Below are 24,307 nucleotides of genomic sequence, written 5' to 3'. Positions count from 1 at the left end.
TTATTTACAATATTATAAATGCAAATGCATATAAAAGCAACATTGAAATAACTATATAAACTGTAGCTATTGAAATAACACTGGAAAAATATTGAAACATGAATGTAAGGTATTTCATGTATTATACTAATTTCAACTACAGCACCCAATTTTATGCATGTGAATAAGGGAAAGCTGAAAAATGCAATGGAAAGGACTACATCCTAAAGCATATGTTAAAAGCTAAGAGTCGGAATTTCTATATTGGAACCAATGGTCCATCTTTCACTGACAAATCCTATCCTTTTACTAACAAACAACAATCCCTGTCTGCTCCGAAAGTGGTTATAACATCCCACCCTACCCTACACAGACATTTATCCTGTACCAATTAGTGCATACTACAATTCATACTACACAATGGACATTTTCTAAATGACTGTAGCTGGTGGTCAGTTCAGCTTCTTATACCACATTCATCAACATGATGTTTGAACACCTGTCAGGGCTTTTAAGACTATCTAGTTTTTATTATAGTGTTTCTCAAAAATTAATATGAGCAAAATGCTTGTCGTCATATTGGTTTTTCAGAAAATTATACACTTTTATTAAACTAACAAGTAAACTAGAAAACATAAGCTTTGGGGCTTATCTAGCTAATACAAGAAACACTATATATATTTGCCAAGTCAGAGATGTAGTTCTAAGAAAGATTAAAGAAAACTTGTTACTATTTTCTGCTTTCATTCCATTTGTAAACAGGTAAATAAAGACATACTAAGGAACCTTATGTTCCAAGTCATATTGGTGACCTCAGTAGACCCAAATCCTACATTCCTTGCATATCCCAAACATCGACTTGAACTAGAGGTTTTGGGGTTGCACTGAATTAGAAATGGGTGCAACAAAATTAAATTCAAAATACAAGCTAGTGTTTGTTTTCATAACCTTGGAACTATAACTTAGTTTTGGATGTTATGTTTCAGAGTCTGTTGAATGGATTAATGTGTTACAAACCTGATGACCCAATAGAATATTTGGAAGGCTGTTTACAAAAAGTGAAGGAGCTGGGAGGGTCAGAAAAAGTGAAATGGGACACGTTTGTTAGTCAAGAAAAGAGGACATTACCCCCGCTCAATGGAGGACAATCAAGAAGATCCTTTTTCAGGAATGGTAATGTATATCCTAGAGCTGAATATTTTGTGTATCAGTGTATTAGGCAGTTTCAGATCCACTATTTTAAAAATGTATATTTACACAAGTTATCTTGTACTGCTATGACAAATTAGCTGTTGCACATCTTCAGGGGAAAAGTTGTAGAAGTACAGACATATATGCCAAAATATTTTAAACAAATATGCAATCAATTAATGACCAGTTAAACCTGAAATGGTAATTTATTTAATTATTTTAAAACTACTTTCAAGAGTGGTTGTTTTTTGTTTTTTGGTTTGTAATAGTGGGTGGATTGTTTTGTTTTCTCGTAATGGTTGTTATGTAGGGGGAAAACTGATCAAAATTATGCCTCCTATAATGAAGTAGTTTGATGCTATATATATATTTTGATGAAGTTTGATGAAGTGTGTTGTCAAAGCCATGGTTCCTGGAGGCATTATGCCTCAATTGGTGTATGGGCAAGTGCTCGGGGATGAAACCCTTGCCAATACATTTGAAAAGGTGCATCCTGGTGCTTGACGCATAGGAAATGCAGCTCTGCTGATGCACACACGTTCTTTCCCTGGCTGCTAGCACTCTTGACCATGCCATAATTGGCCACCATAATCCTGCAGCTAAATGATGAATGTTTGTTGTGTGGATACGCTGCATTGTGGGAGAGTAACACATCTACGTATAGACATAAATCAGCCTCAGATCTTTACAGTATTTGGGCCAGATGTTTAATTGGTCCTCATGAGCCACACATTCATTGACTTCGGTGGACCTACACTGCTTTACACCAACTGAAATTTTGTCTCTTTGTGTTCTAAGAAGTTATTAGAGCTGTACATTAATTTACTAACTATAATGTATATGAAGAAATTATTTAGAACTGGTGCTTCTCAGTACATATAAATCTGTCATACTAACATATGAATAGCATGTATTGAACATTAATGATCAGTAATTTAGTTCCTTTTCAAGTTGCCATAGTTATTCCTCCTATCCAATATCTGTATGCAATATAAAAGGAGATTCACTCACAAAATCATAGATCCCAGGGGATCTACAGGAGATGAGGAGGGCTCAGAGGCTTGTGCCTTCCTGCTGTCTATGAGGGCAGATTTTCATTGAAGAATAAAAGTACTTTACCATAAATGCAAGTTTGTAAATTTCAAAAGACACTGAAGATATTTTATAAAGTAAGAACTAGTTGTTTGAAATTGAATAAACCCGCTGAGTGGAGAGACTCAATACCCAAAGTTCAAGTAAAATGGCATATGAGATATTGAAGAAATTTTGTTACCACTATATTTCTTAATATAACAACACTAGTCTTCTTTATGTCAACCTCATTTAATAAAAAAATGCAAGTAATGTTGACTTTGCTATTTATTTCCACTATTTCTCATTTATTTTATTGTTTTGCAGTGATGCCTGACAATCCTAACTTTCCTTATCGACGATATGACCGACTCCCTCCAATCCACCAGTTCTCCATAGAAAGTGACACAGATCTTTCTGAAACTGCTGAGCTAATTGAGGAATATGATGTATTTGATCCTACAAGACCTCGACCAAAAATCATCCTTGTCTTAGGTATGAAGGCAAAGTGAGGGTCAGTTGTTTGACAAACCCATATTATTAGTCTCTCTGGATTGATATTTATAATGTAAATAAATCAGATGCCTACAGTGTTTAAATGTAAACTTTCTACTTGGGTTAGGGAAAGAATATGGTCCAAGTGCAAACTATGTTTCAGGTTTGGTTGCCAGATAAGAAAGTACAGTTGTCCACAGAAAAGGAAACACCTGTAAAATTAGATAAGCTATATCCCTGGTGTCATGTGACCTGTGCTTAAAACTCCTCAATGCATTTCCTGCCTGACTGAAAGCATGCCTCTTCAGCCCACTACTTTGATAAATTTATCTCTAGCTACACTCAGCCAGTTGTGTCTGATGTGCTCATCAGAAAGAATGAAGTACTTAATTACACACTTTTCATAAAATTCATCATTTCTTGTTGCTTAGTGGCATTTGCAAGCAAACTAATAATTTTCAACCTCAGGTAAGATATATTAATCACTCAGTATACCTATAATTTAAATCCAGGTCAATAGTTTGTCCAGTGGACATGAAACATTTGTATTTCACTTGTCTGGATTAGGTTTTTTGTTGTCTGGGTGTTATATTTCCAGATACCAAGAGGGCCTGATTTCCAAATGCCATATCAGGGCCTGGTTCACCAAAGATTTGCACCATATCTAGTCATCTATACCTGTGCAAAATGAGTGTAAATAGCTGCCAAATCAGACTTCTCTCATTTACTCCGGTGGTAGTGTTTTGTGCCCATTTTGCACTTACTTTGCATATGTGTAAATGACTACACAAGGTGCAAAGCAGTCAAGAATCAGATTCTGCATCTAAAGGGACTTATATTAATAAGAGAACAAATGCAATCTCCATGAGAGAGGATAATGTGTGTGTCTCTTCTACAATATATAGCAGAAGCACTGAGAACAAAATGTCTGCTGAACTCTGCACACAGGGAGAGTTCTTAGAAATGTAAAGGGCAATACACATAAAACAAAAAAGCATCACATTTTCATAGCTACTGGTGCATACCCCTCATAGGGCTGCTAGACAGTGGTGTTTTTCTCAGCCTGTTGCTCCTACTTTCTAATCAGAAATCAAAACATGGGGAAATTCCAGAGCCTTCATATTCTTTGAGCTCTATGACCTTCAGCAGAGGGAGAAGTAACACAAATGCCTTTTATTTTTCTTATTTTAACAAATAGATGGCTGTCCTTTTCATAAGGGAGCAAATCCAGGCCTCTCTACTCTGCGGCCATGGAAGGCCCTCATGCCGTGGAATCAATGTGATTCCATTGCACAAGTAAAGTGGGTGCAGACTGGATGTAGGTGAAATGCACAGTACGCGTGCACTCCTGGAACAGGGTGGAGTTCTACTCAGTGCGTGCTGCTTGCCTGATGGCATGTAAGGAGCAGGGGATGGTGCTATGAAGATCTTTCTGTTTCCCATCTAAAGGGGAATTATGTAAGCAGTCCACAAAAGCTACTTCAGCCATTGGGCTGACTTGCCCCCATTGAATGGCTCTGAAGCTTAGCAGGAAAAGAATCCTCTGTTGGAAACTCTGTCGCACATGGCGTATAACAGCTTTTTTCAAATTCTTTACCTTATCCAAAAAATAGCGACCAAATTCAACTTTCTCCTTCTTTGGTAAACACACTTGTCAACTTAAGTCATACCAAGAAATGTCAAATCTGCAAAAGAGGAAAATGGATAATTATTTGACATAGGAAATAATTTTATACTTGTCCTCCTACTTTATTCTCTGAACTTTTCCTCATTGTTTCATAAATCAGTTTGGTATAAAGGTAATTTTCTGACTGATAAAAACTTACTTCAGATATGAGAAGGTTGTGAACCTTTGACACCCAATAATTTGTGGCTTAATTATTTTTTGGGGCACAAAACTAAGATGAAAGCATAGAAATACAGGACTGTGTGCACTTCCTTTTTCCTATGTGTTTCATGGCAAAAGAAAGTTTTCCCTGAAAATAAGAGTGAAACCCTCCTCTGTTCAGCAGGCTGTGTGGTTTCTTTCAGCTCTTTTGAAAATTTAGGAGTAAAGATTGAGATTTTCAAAATATTAGTAAAAGGGATATTAATGGGTGATCTTTTTCCTAGTTCTTCACATCAAATATCCTGTGCAGTTCTGATAGAAGGTGGCAAACTTTTTCCTCCATCACCAAATTTTCTAAAACAGACAATATTATCTATATTTATTCTGCCTGTTAATTATTGCTCTATAGCAGATAGGTGATTTCAGGAAGATTTTGAATCTCCAGGTTGAAGGATAGGGAACTGAATTGACTGTCCCTCTTCGGCAACTCTGTTCAACCTTTAAACCTTGCAAAGTGTTTTGATTCCCAGTTGATAGGTGTTTTATAAATAGATAGCCTGCTGCCAGTAAATAAAGCCTTGCAAATTCATAATAATATACTTAAAATTACTTGATAATTACCCATTGCAATATATATAGGGCTGCATTGTGCCATCCTTATTCTCACTCAGTAGTATCTCACTCCACCAATAGTCCCACTGACTTCAATGGCAGAATCTGGCCCTCAAAACTGGCCACAACTATCTAACCCTAAGTCACACTATTTTATAGCACATATGGAGAAATATCCTAGGGTGTAATATTTCCCACAGATATTTGTTAATTATATAAATCCTTAAGAAAGGTTTATGGGACTAATATAGGTAATATAAGGAAGAGGTATGTTGTTCCTTGTAACCAGTTTATGTTATCTCAATTATTAATACAATAATATTAACTCCTCACTTAACATAGTAATTATGTTCCTGAAAAATGCAACTTTAAGTGAAATGATGTTAAGCGAATCTAATTTCCCCATAAGAATGAATGTAAATGGGGGGTTAGGTTCCAAGGAAATATTTTTTTGCCCTATAGTACAGTACTGTACTATAGTTGGGAGGTGCCCCCGCCTTACCCCACACAGGCACAGCCCACTGGCACTGGAGACAATGAGGCAGGCAAGGAGGCTGAAGGTGCTGAAGACTAAGAGAAGAACGTTGCGCAGCAGCAGCGGCAGCAGCAGCTTCCCCTACTTTGCAAGCAGTCAGCTAGCTTGCAGCGTTCAGGAGGCAGGAGGGAGGGGAGAGGAGCGAGGACTCAGTGTACAGGCTCCCCCTCCATCCCCTGCCTCCTGCCCACAGCAATCAGCTGGCTTGTGGTGTTCAGGAGGCAGGGGAGGGAGGGGGAGCCTGCGCGCCAAGTCCTCGCTCCTCCCACCTTCCTCCTGAATGCTGCAAGCCAGCTGACCGCCACAGGCAGAAAGCAGGGGGAAGAGAGGGAAGGGGCCGATCCATGAGGTCTGCCAGCAGGTGGGAGGCGCTGTGAGGGGGGCATAGGGGAGCTGATGGGGAGCTGCCAGCTGTGGACAAAGCAGGCAGCCAAACGATGTTATAGCAAAGTATTGCACAACTTTAAATGGAGCATGTTCTGTAATTGAGCAAGGATGTAAGATCGAAACAACATTAAGCGAGAGGACATTAAATTGGGAGTTACTGTATTTGCTTCCACTGTAGTACTTTATTTTTAAAAGTACACAGAAGGATAAAACTAATTCTGAATGGTTCTTAAGTTCTTGAGGTACCTGAAGTGTGTATGCTTTGACAGAAATCATTACATGTACCAATTCTCTTATACCTTCTCCACTCATTTAACATTTTAAAGTATGTTAATTTTACAAACTCCAGAATTTTCTGCAGACATAGGAATAGACATTGATACTTCTATCTCATGAGTAGTTCCACTGACTTAAGTGGGACCACTTGTAGACTAAGGTACATTTTTAATGTGAATAAGGTCATCAGAATATCTGTCCCTCCATTTGGATTCTGTTAGTAATAGCTTTCCTTAACCGAAATGCAGAAGAGGGCTTGATGCTCTTCTTCCTTACACTAGTATAAACCAGAAAAAGCTCCACTAAAGAGGTTAGTAAAGGGAGGTAAGTGAATGGAGAATCGGGCCCAGAAAGAACAAGGTCATCTGTTTTTTTGACTCATGCAGATTGTTAACTTTAGGTTCAGTCCCGCAATAGATCCACTTCCACTGACTTTGATGAGAGTGCTAACCATGAAACAACTGTAGGATTTGATTTGATGGTATATTGAGAAATTGGTGCTGATGACAGAGATGTCATAGTGAATTTGACATTCCAAATGAAAGCACAATTTTTTGCTTATCTTTACAATAGGTGGCCCAGGAAGTGGGAAGGGAACCCAAAGTTTGAAAATAGCAGAACGTTATGGATTTGAATATATATCAGTTGGTGAATTGTTAAGGAAGAAGATCCACAATACGAGCAGCAACAGAAAATGGAGTCTAATTGCTAAAATAATTACTACAGGAGAACTGGCCCCTCAGGTACAACTTACCTAAGAAATATCCTCTTTTTGGTGTTTGTTCTGTAAAGATTTTTACATGCTGTGTTAATGTGCATCACCAAAAAACTTTTAAAACTATTTCTCTCCATGAAAGGAAACAACCATAACTGAGATAAAGCAGAAATTAATGCAGATTCCTGATGAAGAAGGTATAGTTATTGATGGATTTCCAAGAGACGTTGCACAGGCACTCTCCTTTGAGGACCAAGTAAGAGACTGTCTTTATTCTTAAGAAAACTTGTGTCTTATATCATTGTAAAGCTTCTTGAAATTAATGAGCAGATTCTCAGCATTGCACTTTAAATCTTTTCAAATACATAATTACAGCTGACAAAAGGTCACTTTCTTGGCATATACTTTAGAGTATGAAGACAGAAAATTCTGTAAAAAGACAGAATGTGATAGTGGAACCAAATATGACTGACCTCCTGCTGATGTAAAGAAAATCCTCTCAAGTTCAAGCTAAAAATCTAACAATTTTCATACATTAATCATTTAGGAAGTATAAGCGAGACTTGCCGGGGCTTGACCCTCCTGGATGAGGAGGGGAGCCACACCGGCCTCGACTTATCGTCTAAGGGTCTCGGTTCTCGGAACTGTCGCCCACCGCCCGGGTAGCTCGGTCCCTGTGGATAGGACCGGGCAGTGGCACTGTCAAAGGGGGCCCAGCCCTTGGTTCAGGCAGGGCACCAAGTACACAGCTCAGCTTAGCTGGCCTCTTCAGGCCGGGGAGGGAGATTCTGCCACCCGTGGACGGGTGGCAGGGGGAACGCAGGCCCACCCACTCCACTGCGTTCCAGCCCGGGGCCGTAGTAGCGGTGATCACCGCTGCAGGTGGTCAGTGGGGATCCTGACCGCAACACACTGCCATGGGTATTGGGAAATCTGCAGCCTGACTCGGGTTGGCTGCCCCTGGGCTACTTCCAATATCCCCCTCCGGGCCTACCTGGTTCGTGGGATCAGCTTCGGGGATGTCCCACCACGTAGGCTCCTCACGGCCAGGGCTGGGCAGCAGATCCGGCAGTTCCTCCGGGAAGTCCGGCCAGGCCTGTTCCGGGGTGTCCTCGGGGCAGCAGCAGGGACGGGGTGGCTCTGGCTGCTCCTCGTTGTAGCGAGCGCAGGGTAGCTCTGGCAGCTCCTCGTTATAGCGAGCGCAGGGAAGCTCCGGCCAGTCCGGACACCGGCCTGCGTCCTCAGCAGCTTCCCAGTCAGGAGCTCCCGCGGACAGGTCTGCTCCTGACGGTGGCTGGGCTCCAGCTGAGGGCCGGCTTTTATCCTTTCGGGTCGCCGCTTGACCATCTGAGGGGCGGGACTTCCACTTAGAGGCCCCGCCCTTATGGATGATTGACGGGGCTCGACCCTCCCGGATGAGGAGGGGAGCCACACCGCCTTGTTACAGGAAGGGAAACAAGTTATCCTTTAATATTTAATTGTACAATTTAAATGTTCATTAAGAGAAACACATTGCAATCAATCAATTCCTTCACAATCAAGGAGGAATGGTCTCAAGGTTATTCTGAGGCGCTGAAAAGACTGAAACAAATGCTAAGATTAAAATTGCCTGCATTTTTGTGAGCTCACTTAATCCAGCAGTGGTCATCTCATTTTAGAAATAGTTGTCTGTTGGCTTGCCTAGTTTTGATTATTGAAATCAATTTAGTCAGATAAAATGATTGCATAGTAAAATACAGAGTCCTATTAGGATGACATAGATGTGTATGTAGACATGTATATAAGTAAATTAATCTAAAATATGTAAATTTAATTTCCACTTGGCTGCAGTGTTGTGAGGAAAAAATGTTATTTAATCTTCTGGTTAAACACCGTAACATGTAATATTTCCTTATAGACATGTGCAAAGGTTACAGTTCAATATTACATTTCTAGAGTGCTTTTCAAGCAAACCATTTCAGAGTGCTCCACAATCACTAAAAGCACTAATTATCATTGCTGTACTTTGAATTCTAAATGGAATTGCCTCAATAGAAGTAACAAAAAGAAAGCAGCCTAATGAGGCTCTTCATTATTGCTCTTTTATAAGGTATAATTCTGTGTGAAGTTCAGAAAATCAAATTGTGAAAATTAAAAGAAACTGACAAAATAGTTATTATGGAAAACAGTTGATAACTGCCAGCTACATTTGCTTATAAATTAAGAAAGGAGAAGTTTGTGGTTAATGTTAATTATTTTCAAAACTGAAAAAAGAAAAGAAATTTAGTCCAAATCATCATTCCTTGATTCAGTTTTCGTTTTCAGTAGACATTTAAAATATCTTTTTATAATAAAATTGCAGTTAGTGTAAGCACGGTGATGTTATTGAAGAGCGTTATGCCAGGCAGGTGACCATTATATATAAGGTTTATGCATTACATAACATATTTAGAGATATAAGAATAATGATCATAGAGTGTAAGTACATACATCATTAAAAATTGGGCCTTATTCTTATTTACTCTAAGACCCTTTTACATTTTTGCTCAAGCATTGTAACTTGGCCTTAAAGGGATAAGGCCCCATTGCACTGCCAGAGCCTTACTGTAATTGAGAATCAAGCCCAGCACATTTATTCATCTCACTATGAGCCTTTTGCCAAAGTCTATGTATGTATTTCTTTCTTTAAGAACCTATGGTCTGATCCTGTAGTCTTTGTGCACTAAAATCTCCCATAAACATCAAGGGAAAACTTGAGTGTGCAGAGATAGCAGGAGTAGACCCAGAATTAACATTTAAAAAATTTATAACACACTGATGATTGTCGACAAAAAAAGATAAATCCTATATTAAAATAAGCAGAACAAAGATGAAAACTCAAACACTATTACCAACCAATTAAACGTTTTAAAAATAACATAGAATTAGAGAAAATTAAACAGTAATAAGGCATTTTACAGACACGGCTCCAGATTCAGCAAAGCTTTTAAACAAGTGTTTAACTTTAAGCAAGAGGAATCTATCACTATTTAACAGACCACTTAGGTTCTTTATTGTATTGGGTCCAATGAGAACAAAGTCCCTTCCCTGAAGAGTTTATTGTCTGAGACAGGGGTGGCCAAGCTGTGGCTCTGGAGCCACATACAGCTCTTCAGAAGTTAATGTGCGGCTCCTTGTATAGGCACCGACTCTGGGGCTGGGGTTACAGGCGCCAACTATCAAATGTGCTGGAGGGTGCTCACTGCTCAACCCTTGGCTCTGCCACAGGCCTTGTCCCCCTTCCACCCCTTTCTGCCACCTCCCCTGAGTGTGCTGTGCTCTCTCTCCTCCCCCTCCGAGCCTCCTGCATGCCACAAAACAGCTGATCAGGAGGTACAGGGAGGTGTGGGGAGGGAGGGAAGAGGAGGTGGTGATTGTCAAGGCTGCCAGTGGGCAGGAGTCACTGGGAACGGGGCGGAGCTGATGGGGGGGCTGCTGATGTATTACTTTGGCTCTTTGGCAATGTACATAGGTAAATTCTGGCTCCTTCTCAGGCTCAGATTGGCCACTCCTAAGAGCTTACAGATGAATGACGACGAATGGCATACAACTAAAAGCAGTGATTTAGTGGTGAAACAGAGGAAGCTTCTTGGTGCTAAGACTTTGTTTGATTCTGTTGGCAAGGGAAGAATGAAAAGAGATGGGAGTGGAGGGATAGGCAGAAACTACGCTGCATGGGTTCTTCATACCCCCAACAACTATCCTATAGTGAAATTATTCTATGTACATAGGACCAGCACTTGGCCTATAAACCTCTTAAATCCCACATAAGCCCCTATTTCACTCTTAAAGATGTTGTGACTAATACCACTATGCCTCTGTCAAGCCTGAGGGCATGATGGGGGTAGCCACTGAAAGGTAAATCCATCTGCATGGAAAGAGAGCAGGAAGAGGTAAAGGCTCATTTGTGAACTCTTCTTTGCTGTGTTCCAGTATCTGTTATTAACTTTTTAAAATATTCAGTTGTCCTATCAAAGTTCCTCTAATACAGTATGTGTTAAAGATACCCTACTGGTAACATTGTTAGCTCTCATTGATCCTAGGAGACTAGGCAAACAGAGGGGGATGATGACAAATGCTAACTTGGGCTCCTTTTTAATATGTCCCATTGCTTCATGGCTGCTGTAGATTTATTCTTATGTTTTTCAGAGGAAAGAGGGGATATATTTGGTCTTTTTAGGCTGGAATATACTATCAGTCACTTCTTTCATTTTCAAGCTGATCAAATGGCATTTGCTAAATTATATTCCTCAGAGTCCTAGTCTGACTGCAAGATACAGTGTAGTGCTATTTGCATCTCTGTGAGTAATCCTAGTATGCAGCCATGTTTCAGTCTGGAGTTGTAGAGCTGGTGGAGCTTTTTAGGGTAGGGTAATGGGGAGAAAATACTGTTTTCCCTATTCTTGTCCCTTCCCTCTCCCCACACAAGGGCCATGGAAATTACAATAGACCTAGGGCTGACATATGAATTAAAATATACTAGAACTATTTTAATCTGCTGTGTGGCATGATCAATTGGGAAAGGATCAGGTTTTCTCCTGGTTTTGTATTTTATAGATGCAAAGAATGCCGGTTATCTCTTAAAAGATCTCTGTAGAGCAAGCAACAATTCTCCACCCATAAGAGGGCTGGTCTTGTGCTTAAGGTACTGGGTTGGCAACTGTTAGCTACCAGATCTGGGTTCTAGTCGCAGCTCTACCATAGATTTCTGAGTAATAAGCTTCAGTAAGCAACTTACCCCTTTCTGTGACTCAGACCCTTCTTCTGTAGCATGAGGATAATAACTGGAGGGATGGCATAGCCTTCAGGCTAAACTTGAAAATGTTTATAAAGTGTTTAGAGATCCTTTGGTAGAAAGTGCAGTGGAATTGTGAAGTACAAACTACTGAACACTTCACAATAATTTGTATAAGACAGCAATTAAAAACATGACTCATGTTTTCTACAACTTATAAATGTTTAAGCTTTCTTACTGGCTGTGTGTAGAAGCTATTCATAATTTATAATAAGGAAAGGGAAAAATTGTTCTCATTAACCAAAAGTGAAAAGATGAGAAATAATGAGTTGAAGTTGCAGCAAAGGGCGTTTTGATTAAATAAGAAGATACTTCTTAATTAGAAGATCTGCGAGGAAGTAGCACTGGTAAGGGAAATGTTGAAATCCCCAGTAATGAAAATAATCAAATCATTTTAGCCTGGAATATATACCGCTTATTTATGTTGTGAGTACTTACTTGTGTAAGTATTCATGTGAATACATAGTCACACAATTGACTTCAGAGGGACTGAAGGCAATCAGACTACGTTTGGGAGTAAGTGCCCACCAGTGTGAGTAAGGGATGCACAATCTAGGTTATTATAATCACATTTCAAAAGGTTAAATTTAATTGAACTATCAAGATGTTCACATGCCCACAACAGGTGATCTTTTTAACAACCATTTCTCTTCCTCATCCCATCTCCACCTTACAGTTTGGCAACAGCATTCATCACAATGAATTTAAAATTTCTAGACTAAACTCTTTAGAACAGTGGCTGTGTCTTATTATTTTTTCTAAAAGGCATTTTGCACACTTTTGGGTGCTGTGACATTAATAACAAATATTGTGAGTTTGTATTGGGATATGCAGAACATGCCACAGTACAGTGGATGTATAGATTACCCTCTAGGATCTCTTGAAATAGATAAAATGTGGAGGGGGGGGCAACAATGGGCGGTGGGGACAGTGTTGTAATAAAGCCATCCCTTGTCATTTGTTATAATCTGTAGCGTGTTGGGGATGGATGTGTACTGGCCTGTGAAAGTGTGTAATTACTAAAGAAGTGTTCACTTGCAAAGCAGCATTTTCACTGGAGTCTCCTCCTTTTGATACTGTTTACACAGAGCTAAATCACATTGCAAGAACATACATAATGACTTCAGATCAAATGGGAGAGAATGAACAAGGAGACTTTTCAAAAGGGTAAATGGTTAAATTATGTGGAATTGGAGATGAGTAATAAAGGAAGCTGGGGAGAATGGGTAAAGCAGGAAGAGAGATTAAGTTGACATGAAGAGGGTGGGATACAGACAGCAATAAGCAGGGCAGGTTTCAAAAACAAACAGCCTTGTTTAATTCAATCAAATATTTTTGCAATTTTGGGTCTTTTTTCTTTGGCACCAGAGGCATATGGAGGGGGCCTGCATAGGTGCTCTGTGCCATTTGAACCCTATATTTGCTCTGCCTGTGAGATGTGGGGAGGTGAGGCTGAGGAAGATATCTTAATAGAGTGTCCGCATAAGGGGCCTCCATACCTAAGATACACCAAAGAGGCAGGCTCTGCCCTGCCTCTGAATAGGCTACTGTGGAGAATGTTGTTGGTGGCAGGCTGGAGGTTGGCCAGGAGAGATTCCATTCTTATCAAGATCCATTGCTCCAAAACCTCCATATAGGGTGCGTGTAAGGGCATATAGGCTGCTAGGCTATGGGCTGGAATAGTGACCATAGAGAGGAAAATCTGCCATACACATGCCAACTCTACAGAGTTCCCTGAATGAAGGAGATTTACTTAACCTCGATGCAGTATTAGGGTATAAATGTTACTACAGAATCATAGAAATGTAGGGTTGGAAGAGCGGTTGTACACGGCAGCGCAGAGGATTCAGGGGGCCAGGGGCAAAGCAATTTCAGAGGCCCCTTCCATAAAAAAAAGTTGCAATACTATAGAATATTATATTCTCGTGGGGGCTCTTGAGGGGCCTGGGGCAAACTGTCCCACTTGCCCCCCCCCCTCCCACCCGGGCAGCCCTGGGAAAAATAAACATTTAAAAACATTATGCATCTTGCATCATTATGCAACCCAGTTTTGAGAAAACTTCTTTTCAAGTCACCTTTACAAGATATCACTGGTTCTTAGCATCAGCTAGTGCTAAAAGGCATTAAAGCTCATAAAAAGCATTTTTGTTTTGTTTTTGAAACCTGCCCTGCTTATTAGCCGCTTCCTGTAGCTCCCATTGGCCAGCTGCGAGTGGCCATACCTGTGGATGCTCAGGTAAACAAAGTGTCTTGTGGCTCGCCAAAGGCTTACCCTGAACACGCTGCAAACCAAGTTTGGGAACCACTAGTGTAGGCATATAAAGTTTGAGGATGACAACCCCAACTAAAAGGGGTTCTGTGCATTTTGGAGGACAGCATTAAAATTCAAAATGACTTTGAGAAATTGGAGAATTGGTCTGAAATCAATAAGATGAAATTCAGTGAATATGAGTGCAGAGTACTACATTCAGGAAGGAAAAATCAAATGCACAAATACAATTTGGGAAATAACTGGCTAGGGAGCAGTACAGCTGGACTGTGATCAATTATTCTTTATGTCCATTGAAGGTAGGACAAGAAGTAATTGGCTTAATCTGCAGCTAGAGAGATTTAGGCAGGGGTGAAAGTGGGCTGGTATGGGTCGGTACGGCATACCAGTAAGAAGGGGCCACCAGTACCAGCCTGTATGCAGTCACTGCTCCTTTTGCCTCCTACCCTCCCTCCCTGCCCCCCCATCAGCTCTCATTGGCCGGAAACAGTGAACCACAGTCACTGGGAGCTGCGAGCGGCTGTATCTGCGGATGCTCAGGTAAACAAAGTGTCTCGCCAGGGCCTGCCAGGGGCTTATCCTGAACAAGCCACGAACCAAGTTTGGGAACCACTGGCTTACACTCTAGTCCATTATGAAAATGATTAATGAAGGACTTATGCCCAGTAATTACAAGGACAAGCTAATGGCTAATTGGCTAATTGTCAGAAATGGCTCACTATACTAAAAAAATACAAAGGCTAAGAGTAGGGAAAGCATTCTACCATTTTTGTTTGCAAGCACATGTAGAAATTAGTTAAGTGCCTGTATCATCAGAAGCATCTTTAACACAATATCTGATATTAAAATTATGCGTATTTAATTAAAAATTAAAGTTATTTGGTTTTCCAGCTCACATGGCTCAATTATGAAGAGTTAGCATTCTTTGGGCTTAAATCTTTTCTTTACTTAATCAAGACATTACAAAATGCTACAGTATGAGCATTAATTACAGTGTCTGTTCTTGCATACACTTTTTATTGATAGTGAATTCTAGTTAAACTTCTGATGTATTTACTCGTGCTAACTTCAACACATTTCTTCTTGCCACTTCGGCTAATCCAAAAGCTTGATTCACTGAACTTCACATACTCCCTTTTCACTAGGACAAAATATAGTTGAGCCAAAACAAACCAATTAATGCTAATATTCCTGAACATAGGAATAGTTTAGAGATTATAGTATCTCCCAGTTATGTTTCCACCATCAGCTTGATGGTGTGGCGCAGCTAGAATGTTCCCAAAGTAGTACTATGTAGAATCATATTAAAACACAGTGCATCTCAGCTAGTCAGAATGCCTGTAGTAAATGTGCATCTTCAGAGTACCCAGAGGTGGCTATTATTTCTGTATCACTTCAGATCTACAAATCAAGGAGAAGACAGACAACTCTCCAAACAATAATCTTTAGTCATGCTAGTCCTCCCTGCATGGCATCCATATTTACACCTTAAAGCCCAAAGGAACAGATGACACTTCAAATTAGAATCGAGGTGCAATTTTCTTGGTCTACAGAACCTCCATATGACTATGCAGAAATGTCTCAGCTCCCTCTGTAGATACTGGATAAGTTAGAATAATAAACTGGCTTCTAGATTTTCTAATGTTGGTAATACTGAGGCTCTTGTCACCATGGTATCTGAGAAGCAAAAGTACTCAGCACCCAATAGCAGCAATGACCACTTGATGTAATTCCAGTCATTAAAATGATTTGATGACTGATATAATCTAGTATGATGTCAAAATCAAACTCTGAACACTGGGAGTCACAGTTTTCCTTAGAGCCACTTTTCTATGTCCAAAGTAAGGCCTTTATTTCTCTGCTTTAACTCTTTCTCCTAGTAACTGAACATCTCACATCCTAACCCAGATAGCTTTTCTCACAGGAAGGCCTTGGATTCTTGCCCAGTTTTGATTCTCCCATTTCCTATTTCAAGAGTGTTGCCAACTTTTGTAATAATAGTGCTTATTCTTAAAATTCCAGCTCCTTGAATCATGTGATTACATGACAATCTCAGCTACCATTTTAAATGAAAATAAGTTTCTAGTCCTCCTGGTCATGGAGAAAAGCTTGAAAACATGAATCAAAAAGCAAATGAAAAGAACCCCAAATTTGTTCATGATTTTTTTGGAGACCTGTTCATTATTTTTGAATGCTTGAGGCTGTCAGTACTGCTGATTTAATTCTGGCTTGTCCCTTCTTTGAGCGTCAACAAATAAGTATCCTAAAAGCAGGCATTCCACTTTCCTTCAAACTGGCAAATATTGGAGAGTTATTTAAATTCCAAGCACATTTTGGAAAATGCTAAGGTGAAAGCGATTTACTTAGTATTAACCTGTCAGCTTGAAATCCAGCAAGTCACCTACAGGAGCAGCATGCTCATGCATGTTAAGTATCTTCAGCTCCAGCGATGGCTCTGATTGGTGAGTTGAACTCAAATTGCCTATGAAGAAGAAACTGCAGCTTGACCTTCTCATCCAGTCTCTGAGGTGACAATAGGTCTTTCCTTCCTAAGAAAACCACAGCTTAGCATTACAATATTTTTCAGTTAATTTCAATTACTCCTATTCCATTTTCATTCACTGATATATCACTTTTCCCTTCTGAGTTCAGCAGGTTTTTTGTTTGTTTTTTATCTCAGCAGGAGTAAATACATCAAAATTTGACTAGAATTTATTAACAGGTAGATATATCAATAATGAAATGAAATGTATGGTAGATATTGCAATAAACTGATATGTTAATGAAGAGTGTAGAGTTTAATTCCATGTTAAAATAAAGAGATTAATTTGTAAAGAATAAGTATTTTTAATTTTGTTGTGTGAGCTAGATAATATTTGAGGAAGTTAAATTTCAATGTCATATATATACAATGTTCTTTTAAAGATGCCTCTGAGAACATGTAAATTCATTTCTACATGTGCTTTGCAAACCGGAAGATTGGAAGCCTGTTTGTTTTTCTTAATTTATAGAGAACTATTTTGTATGAATTAGGTTAACCTATTAATTCTCAAATACAGTTCCCCTAGGGAGGAGTCCATGCTCCCTCCACAATGCTGGAGTAAAACAGGTTTTGTGCAGAGAACACTGTAGGAACTTGAGGAGAACTGAATTCTCCTCCTATACAACAGCAGACTCGGGGCAACACTACAGATCCTCTAGGTCTGTTACTCAAATCTTTGGGCAGGAATAGTAGCTGCAACCCTTATACAGCCCCACGTTGGTGTTTATGGCCACTAGTCCTGTTCTCTGTGCTGGAATTTGAAGAGCAGAACAATTACAAGTCCACTATATCACAGATCTTTAATGACCATCCACTGATAGGTGAATTTCAATCTTAATGCCTATAGAGAAAAGGCAGGTACTTAGTAAAAGGGGAAGGATGGTGAAAATTTTGTTCTTCAGAACAACTGAAGTTCTCTTGAATTCAACTGTGCTGTTATTTATCTAAGATGAAAGTGACTCCTCCTGCCGGTTGGTGCATTTTGGTTCATTCCAACAGCTACACACCCACCACTACTTGTAACCCCTCCCACCAAGTATTATGAGCCAGATTCTCTACGCCCGCAAAACAAATCCATCTCTTCCTATCTCATCTGTCACCCCTAAAATAAATCCATTGCCCAGAAAGTAAATCTACCTTTTCCTTCTCAAAAATCTATGTATCTTCCTCCTCTTGCCTGCTCCTCTCTTGTTTTTCCCCATTCCTAAAACTCCATCTCAAATAGCTCACTACCCCCCCACAAATTCAACTGTTTATCTCCTCTGGGCCCCACCATTTTATCCTTTGTCTCTGGCTGCTCAAGCCCCAAAATACCATTTCCTAATGGACTAATACTTGACTAAAGGCATAAGGGGTAGGAGCTCTGCCTAGCTGGACAAAACCTAGCTTTGGAAGAGTAAAGTTGGTCTGCATGATCAGTAATCCTTGCTTCCTAACTCCTATATGCTGAGGTGGAGGGTTTTAACACGCTGCCTCTGTGTTCTGGTTACCCTCCTTAAGGTGCCTGCTGTCCAGGAGTGAGAGTTAGACTGAGAGAGGAGCAAAAAGCAGAACTGTTGACTATATGTTTGGGATGCTGATCTGCAGGGAGAAAGGCCAGCTAGCAGGTAATGCTGTTGGCACTTGTTACTGAAGCCCTGATGACTGCATCAGAGTCATAAGTAACAGAGCTCCCAGTCAGTGTATTCAGGATGATATTTATATGCACAGAGGAGGGCCAAAATGCGGTTTATATACCATTTAAGTTCCCTCTGCAGAGGCATGAATTTCATGCTCAACTTGCATGCATCTGAGAGAGAAGAGACCCTCCAGCTGGTGTGAAGATCTAACCCACTAGGCAATTGCCCCAACTCCCAGTCTAGGTCTAATCAGAATAAATACCTATATGAATGTTGGGGAAACAATTGTGTTACCCACATAGCACCCACGTTATGAAAGACTGAAGTAAATTAGCAGCAACCCCCCTTCCAGCAGCATGCATCTTTTGGCATAATTGGAAACACATTTATGTTTTCCTAAAACAAAAAAGAAAAATTATGCAAATAGTCTAATAACCCGGCAGAGATGGGATTATACACAGCAGATCAGTAATTATCATGGGGAGTAACCGCACAATGGACATAAAGTAACTTTATAGTAAGCTTTATTAGTGTAATTAGAGTTAAATGCACTATTAATCTAATGATGAGTGTGCATGAACTATCAATTAAGTTTTCTCATGAGTATCCAGTAGAATGTACCAGGAATTAAGAAATGAAGCAAATTAGTGATATTTTCTTTTTTCTTTCTTTCTTTTTTTTCCTAATGAGGAAAAAAGAGAGTTTAATCATCTAATTTTCTAACTAGCAACTATTGCAATCTGATTAATAAGATAAGACGTGAAAAATACCTCCAGAGATTACAAAGCCTCCCTGTCATTTACACTGGCTTTACTCCAGTAATACCATTGTCTTCAGTAGACTTACTTCCAAATTACACTGGTTTAAGTAGGAGACTCAGACTAAAAGAGAATTGGATTTGATCACCAGAAATTTTTATTACAAAAGATAAGAGGACTGGCACCATTCTGCACCCTCTTGTTGTGTTTCTAGTTGAAGCTGTATGTCTTTTGCCTAGTTTAAAACTCAACAAGCAAGTCATCCATAGTAGAATACCTACTGCCTACACATGGCCAGAATTTCTCCTCTGCTGAGCTCCACTCCATGGAGGTTGGGGAGCCAGTTCCAGCACCCTGACCATGAGGGCCAGTCTATGCCAGTAAGATTTAGAACAACCCCTGGTTGTTCTAATTTACACCACTCGCATGGGACCTCCAATGGACTCTACATCAGTGGAGGAAAGGTGTAGTGGAATTCAAACCCATGACAGCCACATCCCATCTCAACATGCCCCACCTTTCTTAGACACTTCACCTACTCCAGGGACAGCAGCAGCTGATGCAGGAACCACATCTACCAGCTTTATGCTAGTGGGGGCTCCCTTAAGCCTGGGGAACTCCTTGCTGGACATTTATTGCCAGAACATGGCCCTCTGGTGCAGTGCAAAGGGGTTGGATCTCAAGTAAAGAATTTGGTCTATAGGTTTTAGATTTGGGTAATATTTATAACAAAATTACTATGAACACAGGCAATCTCTTCTCGTTCCTATCATCTACCAAAGGAAAAAACATGCAAATTCTCACAGTTTGGTCCTTTAACAATTCATCCCACCCTTTAGTTCAGAGAATTCAAGCATTGTGGTTCTAGTTACTCCCTGCCTAATCCAGCAGCCATTCAGATCAGTGGAGTCTTACCATTAACTTTAAAAGGCTTTGGATCAGGCCTCATATGAGTAAGATGCCTTTCCTTGTACCGTTCCGAACCTACATAAGAGAAAGCATGGAATACAAATATATGACATGTACGAAAGCTATACAAGTAGCATGTGTTTTACATATTGGTCCTAAGAGTTCATGTACTGAGTCATGTATGAATTAGTATGATCCCTTTCATATGCTACAGTTCATATACATATGTAACATTAATAATCATAGAAATGTAGGACTGAAAGAACCTAGATAGGTCATCTAGTCCAGTCCTCTGCACTCAGGCAGGACTAAGTATTATCTAGACAATTCCTGACAGGCATTTGTCTAACCTGTATTTAAAAACCTCCAATGACGGAGATTCCACAGTCTCTCTAGGTAATTTATTCCAGTGCTTAATTACTCTTACATTAGTTATCTGTGTACATAAAATATGTATGTCCTTTCTACATGGATGGCCCTTAATTTTAAGAACAAATGTAGAAAGGATAATTTGTGAGCACTGAATCAGTCTGGGTCTTTACTACCGCTGTGCACAGTCTAGGCACGTATCATGGGGTATTAATCCACTGGAAACATAAGGCTTTGCATACATAGCTGTATTTGTTCAACTCTGGGAATAGTTCAAGTGGTTAATTCTTCACGTGCTTCATGTAATAAATTAATCCCCCTCCCCCCACCTTAACTTTCACATCAGTTTTTAACTACATTTTCTTCAGTCTTTTAAGTTTTTCTTTTTACTGTGCCTGCTGCTTTGGGAGTCAAGACACTTCATATATTTTTTTCAGCTTCATGGGAGAGGTGCGCAGGACATAGATAAATTGGAGAGAGTTCAGAGAAGAGCCATGAGAATGATTACAGGATTAGAAAACATGCCTTAGCAATAGACTCAAGGAGCACAGTCTATTTAACTTAACAAAAGAGAAGATTAAGGGGTGACTTGATTATATATTACCTACATGTGGAATAAATATTTAATAATGGGCTCTTCAATCTAGCAGAGAAAAATGTAACACAATCCAATGGTTGGAAGCTGAAACTAAACTAGAAATAAGGTGTGAATTTTTAACAGTGAGACCAATTAACCAGTGGAACAATTTACCAAGAGTCACGTTGGATTTTCCCTCACTGACAATTTTTAGATCAAGTCTAGATGTTTTTCTAAAAGATATGCCCTATGAATTATTCTGGGGAAGTTCTATGGCTTGTGCTATACAGGAGATCAGACTAGATGATCACAATGGTCCCCTTCTGGCCTCAGGATCTATGAATCTATTAAAATAGGAAACAGAAAATGTATTTAGTCTTTTCAGCCGTAGTTCCCTTCTGGGATTTCCTTTGTATTCCTCAGAGGAATGGAGAGTGGGGCTTATCTCCCTATAATGGGCAATGGGGTGTGACTCACAACTTTTGCAGTTCCCCAAGGGATACAGGACTAACCATATGGAAGCCCTCTGCCTTCCTACTGCCTGAGGGTCCCATTCCTTGGAGCCAGACAGTTGCTGTCTACTCACCTATGACTTTTAAAGTTGGGTAGTGAGTGTAAAGCTGTAAGATAAGAACAATGGGTTCCTGACTGTATCTGTATTCCTCCTGCTCCTTGCCTGTGCACAGATTGCTGGATCTACAGAAAGCTATCCTTGAGTCCCAAAAGAAGAGTATTAGGGGAAGCACTGATATGGAGATGATGGATTTTTCTTTCTGTGCAGGGCTGGAGAGATCTGCATGTGGAGGATCACTTCTGCATGCTAATCCTCAGAATACAATCTGTCCCCTAGTTAGGAAATTCAAAGCAATGTAATTTTGAATGTATCTTAACAGCAGGCTGATTTTCAACTAAATTATAACCACTTTTGAAAAAACCTTTATTGCAAAAACATTTTCAATACTAATTTTTATATAAGGGACCTATATCTATCGCCAGTGAATTATTCCCACACATCTCTGTGTCCACAGTAATTTGTCACATCCCTACTTCATATGCACACCCTTGAAGCTATAGCTGATGCATACTCTTGAAGATATAGCTGCGGCTGAGGTTAAGTGGTAAACAGGAAACAGAGGGCTTCATGAAGAAAAGAAATGCAGTCATCACTAATATTTGGAGTGTTTTGCACTTTTCCAATAAAAATTATATCTGCATGTAAGAGAGAGGTTATCTTTTTGTGAGCAACACACTTTTTGCATCTAAACACCAGGGAGAAATGCTAATAAACATAAATTTTATAGCACAGTTTTTCAACTGCTTTCGGACTGAACATTTGTACACTACTGAGGAGGGGCATTAATGCAGCTGCCACAAAAATTAGAATCTGTTGTGTAGGCCCACCACATATGTTAACATCTAATATAACCTTGAATCACTATTTCCTTTTAAGAAACCTTTTAGAGAATAGCTTGATTTGACAATAGGCTTCACGTGTTAAGAATTTTAAACTACTATTTGGATTGACATTTTCTCTGGGTGGATGATATGTGTTTCCAAGCATAAAAGCCAAGGCTTCAGGATAAACAGCTTCAGCTACTGGGTTTCTGGTGTTAACAGCATGAAGCTTACTACACTATTACTGTTGTTAGTAAAAAAAAAACATTAACCATAACAATACTTAGCACTTTTATAGTGCTTTACATTTTAAAAAGCAATGTGAAAACAATTAATTCTTCCTCACAGAACTCACTGTGATATAGCCTCTTTTTATCCTAATTTTAAAACTTGGAAGAGAAAACTAAGACCCAGAATGTGTCTTTCCATTGACTCTAAAAGGAGCTGGCCCCTCACAATCAGCCCAGTTTGTGTGGTGGGGTCACAGCATTTGCCAGCCCGTGGGCAGCTCTCCTTTGTTCGGAGAATTGCCATTGGTAAATCTAGTGTTTCTTTTAAGCACCGAGATTGACTAGTGAGTATGGTGGGGGGAGGGGAAGGGAGCAGGGGCTGCTCACAAAAGGTGGTGCCAGGCAGAAGGCATCTTTCTGCTTTGCCCTCTATGCCACTACACAGTCCTACCCGCTCCCCATTTTTCCTTGGGAGCCATTGGTTTCCTGGGGAATCTGTTTCTTGTTGCTCAGTCTGTGTGTGATTTTATGCTGTACATGAGGTTAGGGCAGAATATTGCAGTTACTGCACTTGAGCAGCCCTGATGGTGTCCTCATGTAGCGGAAAGCATGCAGTTACAGACATGGCTAGGCCTTAGAACAACTGCAGGCCTTAATAAGCCCCGGCTACATTAGGATGCTGTGGATTGGAGTACCGAAAGAGAGGGAAAACCGGTGCCAATAAGGGGAGGCTATTGACTTCTGCCCACCTTTCTTCACTTCTGCCAGGACAGGTGGCCATCAGGAGATATACCTTGTAAGTTAAAAGTTAGCCACAATTGTATTTACTTGTCCAAAATACTATACTGTCTCTGTCCTTACTGGCCCTCTGCTATTGTCAGTGGAAACTGTGTCAGGCCTTAGGTAACTTGCATAAGGTTGGTTAGCAAGTACAAGATGGTGACAGAGCCAGGATTAGAACAGTGGAGGTCCTGGGTACCACTAATATGCTCACCCCACTAGGTGACACTACCTTTCCACCATGCATTCTATAGCCATACGGTTCAATGACTTGGAACACTTTGAAATACATAGTACTTTTACTCCAATGGTGAGTAAATCTCGTTGTAAATTGGGTTTGTTTACTACTATATGCCCATTAAAACCCCACAACTTCTGGTTCTTCTTCATACCCCTGCTTAACAACAACCACCTGAATTTAACATAGCTGTTTTTACCAGAATGCTGTTGCACAGAAGTCTAACACAGAAATTAACTTTACACAGGACGTGTTGGGAGTAATGATGTTTTTTGAATTCAGCTGTCACAATTAATTTGGCTTGTGATTATAGGGTGTGTGGAAGGGACAGAAGAACCTAGTTAACTACACAATTAAAATAGCTTGAAACAATATGCAATTTTATTTTATTTTGTTGGAGTTGGGGAGTAGGGAGAGGATTGGCAGTTTTCTACGTGAGGTTTAACATTATAAATATATATTATTCCATAAGCTAATGGAAAAATGCTGTTAAAAATGACCAAAACTAATATTGCTAATTGATTTGCATTCAGAATAGCTCTCATCACTTCAACAGAGATCAGTCTGTACCAAGCAATCATTAGATTTGACTGTATTTAGTCATTCAGTTCCAATTCTCCACCTGTCAACCCCATGGCACAAAGAATGATTTCATTATCTTTAAACTTTTCCAATCATCAGCTAGTTTAATTCACTGTAGTGCTGGTGATTCCTCAGTC

At 39.9% G+C, this 24,307-nt stretch overlaps 1 protein-coding gene across 1 annotated transcript in view; it reads left to right on the top strand.

The window, feature by feature from the left end:
• Positions 1-24,307, top strand: part of AK5 (adenylate kinase 5) — a 156,044-nt gene that overhangs the window by 1,933 nt on the left and 129,804 nt on the right. Inside the window, exons 2-5 of the mRNA XM_030571961.1 lie at positions 966-1,152; positions 2,569-2,736; positions 6,948-7,117; positions 7,232-7,345. Coding sequence (XP_030427821.1) covers positions 966-1,152; positions 2,569-2,736; positions 6,948-7,117; positions 7,232-7,345 — 639 coding nt within the window. The remainder of the gene's footprint in view (positions 1-965; positions 1,153-2,568; positions 2,737-6,947; positions 7,118-7,231; positions 7,346-24,307) is intronic.

This window comes from Gopherus evgoodei, chromosome 8, assembly GCF_007399415.2.
Source record: "Gopherus evgoodei ecotype Sinaloan lineage chromosome 8, rGopEvg1_v1.p, whole genome shotgun sequence".
NCBI classification, from domain to species: Eukaryota; Metazoa; Chordata; order Testudines; family Testudinidae; genus Gopherus; species Gopherus evgoodei.
This window is presented reverse-complemented; position numbering and strand designations above follow the sequence as displayed.